Here is an 11,067-nt window from a genome sequence, read left to right as displayed (position 1 = left end):
ATTAAACATTTTTTGACACTTTAATAAATTCTTTCATACAACATAAATAAGACTCTATTTTTTTTCAGAACAATATATATTTCATGCTTCTTTCGTCAGTTTTATACTAAGCAATAAAAATAAAAGTCCAAATCTAGCTTATATAGTGAAAATGCAACCAAGGTAATTAATAATAAAGCAAAGAGTCATTAAGAATACATAAGTACCTGTAATTACAATGCGACTAAAAAAATTTATAAAACAGAGCAACAACTTATAAAACAGTTTAAGAAAACAACGAAACAGTATAAGCAAAATCTTTATGTTTACACAACTTAGGTTTTCTTAACAAAATACAAAAAGCATCAAGTTTAGTTAAATAAGAAATGTGATTTTTTTTTTAATAATTTAAATCATTTTAAATTATAACTACAAACACAATCAAGGTTATTTACTAATTGTTCAGCAATAGCAGATCTTTTTGAAGCATTTTTTTCTCTAATAGTTTTATTTTTTTTATTACTCATACTAAATTCATCGATACTTTTTGGAATATGTTTTTTAAATTTTTTTTTAAGTTGTCTTGAGATCATCCCGACATTACTAGCTTCACAGAAGCAGTTAAACTTATAAACTACCTTACTTTGTTTAAATTCTGCTATCGGATCTTAGTATCTTTAGGATCTTTTCTATGAGTAATAAGAAAACTAAGTCTATTAGAGTAATAAATGCTTCAAAAAGATCTACTATTGCTGAACACTTAATAAATAACCTTGATTGTGCTAGTAATTATAATTTAAAAAGATTTAAAATTATTTAAAAAAAAATTCGAATTTCTGATTTAATTAAACTTGAGGCTTTTTGTATTTTGTTAAGAAAACCTAAGTTGTGTAAACATAAAGATTTTGTTTATACTATTTCGTTGTTTTCTTAAAATATTTTATAAGTTGTTGCTCTGTTTCATTAATTTTTTTAGTTGCATTGTAATTAGAAGTACTTATGTATTGCTAACTACTCTTTGCTTTATTATTAATTAAGTTGATTGCATTTGCACTATATAAGCTAGATTTGAAATTTTATTTTACTGCTTAGTATACAACTGACACAAGAAGCATGAAATATATATTGTTCTGAAAAAAAAAAGAATCTTATTTATATTGTTTAAAAGAAATTATGTTTGGTTAAAATAGATATTCTTGTATTATTTAAGGTATGTGTTTATATTATTATTTCTTTAGCATAACCTGTTTCTTATTAGTTTATAAAAATAAACTTTTAATGAACAGTAATATAAATTAGACGTATATATATTATTAAATTATTCCCTTCTTTATTAAAAAAAATAATTTAAATGTTATTTTTGTTAAATGTTGTTTCAACAGTTTAGCTCAAACTTATCAATTAGTTTCATTCATATATGTGTAAGTTATAAAGCCGACCTGTTTAGATTCAAAAGTGTATCCGTTTTACATTTACGTGAAGTTTAAATTGAAAAATTTATTAAGAACGAAAAATGTATATTTAAAATCTTATTTGTGAAAACATATTTTCTCAACCTTTGTTGAAAACTTATTAACTAAAGTTGTGAATTTTGAATCAGAAAAGTCCAAAATCGTTTACACTTCGTTTACGTCCGTAACGCATTTAGAGTATATAAGTAACAGTTTAGAGTGATTCTACAGTCGAGACAACAATGGCCCGCACAAAACAAACCGCCCGCAAATCAACTGGAGGAAAAGCTCCCCGCAAGAAAATCGCCACCAAGTCAGCACGCAAAAGTGCACCAAACACCGGTGGAGTCAAGAAGGCTCATCGTTACCGCCCAGGTACCGTTGCTCTTCGTGAGATCCGTCGTTACCAGAAGTCCACTGAGCTTTTGATCCGCAAGCTGCCATTCCAACGTCTTGTGCGTGAAATCGCTCAAGACTACAAGACCGACTTGCGTTTCCAGAGTGCGGCTATCGGCGCTTTGCAAGAAGCTTCCGAAGCCTACTTGGTCGGACTTTTCGAGGATACCAACCTGTGCGCCATCCATGCCAAAAGAGTGACCATCATGCCAAAGGATATCCAGTTGGCTCGCCGCATTCGTGGTGAACGTGGTGCTTAAAAAGCACACAACTTCTGGTGTTTCAAACACCGGCCCCACGGCCCTTTTAAGGGCCACCAACTATACAACTTTAAAGTGTAAATTTAGTTTAGACCTTAAAAAAAATTAATTCAATTAAACTATAAGTTATTCTTTTCATTAGATAACATTTCATAGTGCTTCTAAATTAATGTAGATAATTTAATAAATTCAACTAAAAAACTAAAAGTGTTTACAAGTGGTAAACAGTGTTTTATTTGTCTAAAAACTTTTATAGCTTTAATTTAAATAGCTTTTATAGTAAACACATCTCATAGTATAAAACTAAGTGTTCTCAACTAGTTACCGTTAGTTACTAGTAGTTACCGTTTCTCAGCAGACGGTGAATACGACCAACAGTAAACTGAAATAAAACGCGTGATGAACCTATCCTTGGCTAGGATTGAAATGTTATTCCCTTTCTGCTTCCTGACATGATGCTCTGATGAATGATTAAAATTCTTCATATCTGTTTATATGTAGTACTGGTTACGAACCTCGGCTAATGTAATTGCTTTATCGCCCACAAGTGGTCAAACTGTTCTTTGTGAACTTATATTAATTTTACTTCTTAAATCGTTTTATGAAATAAATGTTATATTAATTATAAGTTAAAATAAAGCTAAACTTGACAAAATTATTTGTATAAAACAATCTTTAAATATATGTGTTAGTTTTTCATAATATCAAAAATGTTCTACTTTACAGAATACATTATAAAACTCTCTTATTTACAAACTATCGGGTACAACTTTATTTTATTTGTAATACAACTAAAATTGAAAACATTGTTTGCTCTTAGAAAAGCGTAATTAAAAAAAAAAGTATTCCTTTCAAGCTGGTGTAGTAGGTGTCTGCTTTTGTAATTAGTACCCTCAGAGACAGCGTGTTTAGTCAACTAACCGGGCAACAAAAGACGTACAGCAGTTTGAGTTTCACGAATGCTTGTGGTTGATCGCTTGTTGTAGAAATACAGGCGGCTTTTCGCTTAAATCATGGTCATGTCCTTGCTGGCAATTCCAGTATCAGGATGTAGTTGCTTGAGCATATTGTACACGAAGATGCTAAAGTTTTCCTTGCGACGAGATCTGCCTTTCTTCCTGTCGTCAGCTGGTACATACTTTACTGCTTTGATATCAGTGTGAATTAATAGTTGACTAAAGAGTTTTTTTTATATTGCATCGGTACGAACATCGTCTAATGGTTAATTAAAACGCCCACTAGTGGATTTTTTAGAGTTCTTATTCCTTTTTCTTTATGTTACGTTTAATAGCAATGGCTTATGTCGTTATAAAATTAAAAAATATTTAAAAGGAAGAAGATCAATGAAATCTACATTATGAACTAGACGTTGTGATAGAAATAGATTCCAATCCAAAATTTATTAAAGGAAATAAAAATAGAATTTTATGACTTTATATTTAAATGCATTTTAGTTTTTTCTTCATCATATTAGTTTAAAAAAAATATTTTTAGAAAAGTATCATTAATTTTCATTCAAACATTTTTTAATTTAGATTTTAGTTGTTTTAATATAACATTCTAATTAAATAAAAGAATGAAACAAACACTATTTTTTCACCATGTTATACATTTAAGGTGGTTAAAATTTTAAAATGTTATTATAAAAACTAAAAACTTAATTAATTAAAACTACATTAAAAGTTTTTTAAGTTTTTAAAATTTCTATCCGTTTAGCTAAATGTTTACAATACATCAAATATTTTTTAAGAGCGATAATATTTCAATAGTAAAGCACATTTTATACAATTAATTTTACTTTATTTTTTTTAAATTTAGATTTCAAGTAGTATAACACTTCTTATTTCTTTCATAAGTACTAGTCCAAAAACAAGTTACGTAAGATTTTATTTTTTATAAATACTTTTAAAAATAATTTTTATGTGAAAGGGATTCCTTTATTTTTGAATTTTGATTAACTTAGAGCTGGAACTTTAGAACTTTGGAATTTGGAAAAAAAAAGTTATAATTTTTAGAAAAAAAGATTAGAAATAAAAACATTCTAAAACTCAAAATATTATGATAATGTAAGTAGTTTAAAATAATTAGTTTTTATGAAGTAAGTTATCAAAAAGCGCTAAAGTAAAGCAGGTATTTGTTCAGCTTATTTCTAAAAAATCAGTAAAATACTAAACAGATTTATTTATTTTCATGTTATCTTACTAATGTTAAAGCGCATACTATTAATACAATAAATAACTAAAGTTCCAATTTTTTTATGTTCTAATTTAAAAAAAAAAAGTTTTGGTACTTTAGTTTTATACATATTATTTTTACAAAAATGTGGTTAAGTTAAATGAGTTTAAACTTTGCTACTAAAAAAAAACCATTAAATACACAAGAAAACATATGTTAAAAACAACAAAGAGTGAAAAACAGTCATTTTGTATTTTAAATATTTTTTTCAAGTACAAGCAATTTTATTTTACTTTTAGTACAATAAGTCAAAAATCTCTTTATTCAAAGTTCCGATAACAAAAAAAAAGTTTGAAACTAATGATGATAAAAAAGAATGAACGAGTGAATTTCAAAAGTTTCAAAATATACCGGTTTAAATTGTTTTAAAGCGTTTACAAGTTTCTCAGAATTTAATACTGTTTGCTTTGTAAAAACACTTTCTGCTATAGTTGTTAGTGTAAGTTTTATAAAATTTATTAAACTTTATTTTTATAATACTGTACTAGCAAAATTCGTCTACATGAAATAATGAGCTATAGTTTAGGTCTAAGTTGAGTTTAAATAACGACAGACCTCATGAAGAGCAACGGTACCGGTAACGACGAGGCTTCTTGAAAAATCCAGTTAATGGTGCATTTTTTATGGCAGCCTTGGTGTCAATTTGCTTGCGAGCAGCTTTTACTCCAGTTGATTTGCAGGCAGTTTGTTATGTGTGGGCCGGCTTAAAATAATGAAACAACGATAAAAGTTGATAATTTGCACAAATTTTCATGATAACCGACTTAAGCAATGTAAGTATAACACTAGAGGCAGCAAAGCGTTTTAAAGAAACTTTAAATGTTTTATTCGAAAAAAAATTATGTAATTTTTAAGTTAATGTAGCCAAAAAATGTTTGATATTGTATATTCCATAAGTTAATAACTGGTAAATTAAGAAGAAAAATTAACGTAAACTTTTATTTTATACTTTTTCCATCTCAATAATTCAATTTTTAATATTTGGGAAATAATTTTACTAACTAAGGTCATTAAATTTATTTTTACAAGCTACATAAGTTAAACTAAGCATTTTCTGTTTGGTGGAATATAATTGTTATCAATAGCCCTCATTAACTTATTTACAGAATATTATAACAGCAGCTTTCGGCTTTTGGGCTACCGAGTATAACTAAAGTTATTTTTAAACAAAAACAAAAATATAAATTTTTGTAGTAGAAAATAAAGTTAATAAATAAAAAAAAAACTGATTGTAGAAAATAAAATTAATAAATACACAATAAGTGATTGTAGAAAATAAAATTAGTAAAATGGTTTAATATAAAAACAGTTTTTTACATAGTTCTTTAAGTTTAATAGCTAGGGAGGCTGTTAGAGAGCCGAGGTATTTAAATTAAATAACCTCCGAATCCGTACAAAGTCCGTCCTTGACTCTTGGATGCCCATACAACGATTCAAATTTTAATCCGTTTAAGGCTTAGCGTTCTGATATAATTTTTTGAGGAATAATAAAATATTTTCAAATCTGTTTATATTTATTAGTGGTTACGAACCTCGGCTAATGTAATTGCTTTATCGCCGACAAGTGGTCAAACTATGTTTTGTGAACTTTTATCAACTTTGCTTCTCAAATTGTTCAATTAGATATATTTTGTTTAAATTGTATATTTAAATAAAGCACATTTTAATAAAATTTATATAATAATAAAAATATAAACAAATCTATAACTAGCAATATTAATTATTAATTTAAAAAGTTCTACTTTACAGAATGCATTCAAAGCTTCGTAGTTTTGCATACTATCTGGTTCAACTTAATTAATTTGTAATATGACTAAAGTTGAAGATATAAGTGGCTTTGAAAAAAGATCTGGTTTGAAAAAAAACTTTTATTTTGAGCTAGTGTATTTAGCAAATGCTTCGGTAACTTCAGAGACTGCGTGTTTAACCAACTCACCAGGCAACAACAGCTTGAGTTTCGCGACTGCTGTTGGCCAAGCTGGAAATTCCAGTATCAGGATGAACTTGCTTAAGCACTACTGTTCACGTAGATTATAAAGCTTTCCTTGCGACGAAACTTTACCTTCTTTTTGCCAACAATCGGGACGTTCTTTATTGCTTTCTTGCTACCTCGCTGTAATTATGAATTAATAATTGTCTAAAGAGTTTTATTATAAATGGCATCGTTACGAACTTCGTCTAATGGTCAGTTACAGCGCCCACCAGTGGATTTTTTCTAGTTTTCCCATTTATTTTTTTCTTTAAGTTACAATTTATTGAAATGCCTTACCTCGTTTCAAAATTTAAATACATTTGAAATGAGAAAATAATTTAGATATACTTTATAAACTCTAAGTTGTGATACCATGAGATTTCAACCTAAAACTTATCAAAAAGAAAAAAAAAAAAAAACAAAGCTAGACTGTTTCGACTTTTTAATTAAAAGAATTTTAAATTCTTTGTTCTACATGTTAGTTTTAAAAATTATTTTCGTTAAAATACCGTCATTTAATGCTATTATTAGCTATATTAAACAAGCAAGGATTAAACTATATTTAAGAAAAAAAATATTATTTAAATTTTCTTATTTTGATTTTAACTGTTTTGATAAAACATTTAATTTTTAAGAAAGAGTGAAACAAACATTATTTTTATCATCGTTGTAGACTTTTAAGGTGGTTAAAATTTATAAACATCATTAAAGTAACTATAACTATAATTAATTTAAACTAGACCAAAACTATCGTTAGTTTCTAAAACTTGTTTTTGTTAAACTTAATGTTTACCATACATCAAATACTTTTCAGAACAAAAAAAATTCAATAATAAAGTACACTTCAAACAATAAATAAAATAATAATAATGAAAATAGTTAAACTAACAATAATAATAATAAATTGATACAATAGCATACCAAACTTTAACATCCGCAAATTAAGAAGCTGCTTAGTAAAGCAAAAAATATTTTAAATGGTTTAACGTAAATACATTATTAGTTAAGAAAAATATGGTATTTCTAATTTACTGAATTTTGAAAATCTTTTTTTTTTTTCATTACTTTACATGATTAAAACACTGATGAAGGCAAAAAAAAAGTGTTTAAATTAAATTTAAATCAATCAAACATAAGTATGTCAACTACTAATGATTAAAATATAAATTTCTACTTTAATGGTAAATATTTAGTTAGCTATTTCTTACATGTATATTTCTCAAAAAAGGCTCAGAAGTCTATACAACCTTTATGTAGATTTGAAAAAAAATGTCCAACTAAAAATATATAAAACCTAATATCAGTTGGTTATTGTTATACCGGTTGACATTTTCTGGAGAAAGTACCTATTTTATTGTTAATTACTTTTAAGCTTTTAAGAGCAACTTTGTTTGTTTTGTTTGTTAAGAACAATTTGTAACTATTTTGCATAGGGAGTTGATCAACGTAAAATACTATCGAGAAAAATGTTATCGAAATTAGTTTTTTAAATAGTAACGACATAAATAGATGTGTCAAGATTGTTAATTTTATGTTATGCGTCATATTTTTAAAGTTTTTGATTATGAAGAATCAGTTTAGTTGTATAAGTTACTTTATTTCTAATTTTCAACTAAATTTTCAATACAAATTAATATAACTAAACTAGCACTATTGGTAAAAAAAAAGAAATTTAGTAAAAAAAGTTAAAATAAAAGAATGGTTGTTAAACATATAGAACTATATCTTACAAATATAAAAACATATAAATAAATAAATACTTTGACACCGAGAAATAATATTAACTGATATAATACTGCAACATCTAGCTGACTTAGTATTTTCATATTTCTATTTTGTTAACAACTAAGTACGTTTTTTAAAACAAAAAAAAATAAAAAAAGAATTAACCTTGAGTTCTTTATAAAGCTTCAGGAAATTTAGCAATATTTCATTAGAATAAAATAAAACATTATAAAATACTTACTAATACTACAGTGTTCATCATTTTCTTTTATTAGTAATATTTTTTTTTTAATTTTATAAAAATTTTTTTTTGGAAACATAAGTAAAATAGTTACTACAATTTTTATCTTTAACATGATTACTTTATCGATTAGTTGAGCATTAATATTTAAAAAAGGGCTATATCATACTGAACTACAAAACTGAATTTTAAGTTTAAGATACTAAGTACTATAACATAATATGTTTCGTTTACATTTCCCTTAAACAAAACATAAACCCTATAAAAAGCTTAATAGAAACGAGTACTCAAGATATCTTTATTAAAAAATATTATACATTGATTAATCTAAATAAGTTTAAAATATATAGTTTACAAGGGGATCAACAAATTCCCTAAAACGAAAAATAAACTTTCTAGTATAGCTGTTACAAGTGTTGAGAAATAAAATTTATAAGTTTTACCATAAGCTTCAGTCATTTTGAAATACTATCTAGTTGACAAAGTATATGATATGTATAAAATGAAGTAAATGTACGTTAATATTATCAGTTTTGTTCAAATGAAGATAAAACTACCTAACTAAATTGATAAAAAAAACCATAGTTTATAACTAAAAGCTAGGACCTAATTAGCGAAATTGTAAAATCAACTTATTTTAATTATCGTTAAGATAATTAAGTTTTTTAAATAAAAAATATCTTATTATAAGACTAAATACATTACTTTTGTTTATTATATTGTTTTTGTTAAATCCTATTTTAGATCTTATCAAAAATTCAATTTAAAACTTAATACTGTTATTTTAAATGTTAACAATTAGACTAGACTAGACAACTAACTGAGCATTAAACTTATTGATTATACATTAGATTCCAAGGTTTTAAAATTCAAAAAATTTGCTTATGTCCTGATTAAATTATAAACTTCCATTATTATTTTACATATTGTAATCGAACACAGTTTAACTTATTTAGATCTGAAATATGCGAAATGTTTTTTTTAGTAATTAAAGTTTTTATTTGTAGTAATCGATTTGAAATAAAATTAGTTTGGCTTATGATTGATCAGATGGGAATCACTAACGTACCTTTATAAGAATGGAACAGAAGGATATTCAGCAAGACATAAAATTTTTTAAGTAACATTAGCTTTACCATAAAAATATTTATTGTATGGAACTATACAGGCGAATACTAATTTTAAGAAAATGGAACAGATTTAAATTATTTTTTGTAAAAATAATTTTTGTTAAAAATTATTTACTATATAATTGATTTGTTTGGAATGTACCTTCATTTTTAATAATGTAAATTTTTAATCATTAAGGTAATAAAAACTGATCAAGTTAGTTTGAAAATATAATTTAATAAGAGGGAGTTATGTTAACAACAAAAGTTTATTAAACTGAATCATTTGCGAAAACTAAGCCTAAAATAAGCTCTTATGAAAATAAAAAAGTTCTTGTATAAATTATAACACAAAGAAACACTAGAATTATTTTATAAATCAACTTAAATTTCAATAAGCAAACCATTGAGTGATGCAACCGCTGCAAAAAGAATGCCGACCATCGCAGTTCAGTTGCCTCATCAGTTTTCCTACCTCGACTACTTCTAGACACACGGGACACTGATCTCCTACGTGAGACTGGTCCGCCCTGTACTGATGAGACAGATTATTCATCCTAACAAGTTCTTCCCCTAGCACTTGCTTTTTTGCTTCTAAAAGATCATTCATTTCTTGAGCTAGTCGGTAAACATCTAGCCCGATCTCTTGAACTTTGATCCTAAACGATTGATGAGTTTTGTTCGGATTTAACCAATTAATGTGATACAGCAGTAAACAGGATTTTCGTGATTTATTTTTAACATCGTTCTCAAATATATTAACATCGTCTATATCTTCTAACCGGCGGAGCTGTTGTTTGTCCGCTTCTTGACCATCTGCAAGGTATTTTTGCAGTATATCCAGGTCTTGAGTCTAAATAACATTAATTTTTTTTTAATTTTAAATTTCTTTCAAATATTTCATAGTAATATTTTTTTTTGTGATATATTTTTGCTTTGGCCTGCATAAAGCTCAGATAGAAATCTGCAAATAATCAATTAAACGCGGCTTAAATTAAAATTGCACTATCAAAGTATAAGTGTTGCATTAAAGTATGTACTTAGCAAAACATATACTTCACTTATTAACAGATATTATAAGTTTAGCCTTTTAGTAACTATTATAGAAATTTTATTGTTATTTGGAACTTAGATCTTTATTTATAATATCTTGACGTATTAATTAATGAAGATAAAAGTTTTATAATAGATATACTTGTAAAAGACAAAATAAATATCAAGTTAAGCTCTGACTGTATATTTTACACTATAAATTCAGTTATACATCTACTTTTCATATTAACTCATATATTAATTTTTTTTAGTTATGAAAACTATCAAAATATAAAACAAAAATTAAGTATAAAAAAAAAAATTTTTTTGTATCTATGTTATAAAGAGTTATAAAATAAATAATTAATAAGACTGACATCATTATTACAAATAAAAATGTTACCATACTGACTGTTGCATGATGGAGAAGTTGCTTTTCTACGTATCCATATCCGTTACTATTATAAAATCCTGGCTCCGGTTCTAAATTGTCCATCGGTTTTATCAGTTTTTAAACCTTCAAATTATTTGTGTTAATATTAACTAAATATAAACTTAGCATTATGAATTATATATGATTAACAAATTTTCAATTAAGAACAAAAACTTTAATCTTTTAATATTTCTTATTAACAAAAATTAAGAGAAACTAAACATTTATTGATAC

General features: G+C 25.9%; 1 protein-coding gene across 1 annotated transcript; it reads left to right on the top strand.

The window, feature by feature from the left end:
* The first annotated feature begins 1,672 nt into the window (after positions 1-1,672).
* On the top strand, positions 1,673-2,086 carry LOC145829048 (histone H3.3A-like). Its single transcript, XM_082936786.1, has one exon. The coding sequence runs from the start codon at positions 1,673-1,675 to the stop codon at positions 2,084-2,086; it is 414 nt and encodes a 137-aa protein (XP_082792912.1).
* The last annotated feature ends 8,981 nt before the right edge of the window (positions 2,087-11,067 follow it).

This window comes from Thalia democratica, chromosome 2 (assembly GCF_965202585.1).
Source record: "Thalia democratica chromosome 2, ktThaDemo2.hap1.1, whole genome shotgun sequence".
In the NCBI taxonomy this organism is placed as follows: Eukaryota; Metazoa; Chordata; class Thaliacea; order Salpida; family Salpidae; genus Thalia; species Thalia democratica.
Note: the sequence above shows the minus strand (reverse complement) of the source record. Positions and strands in the feature narration are given on the sequence as shown.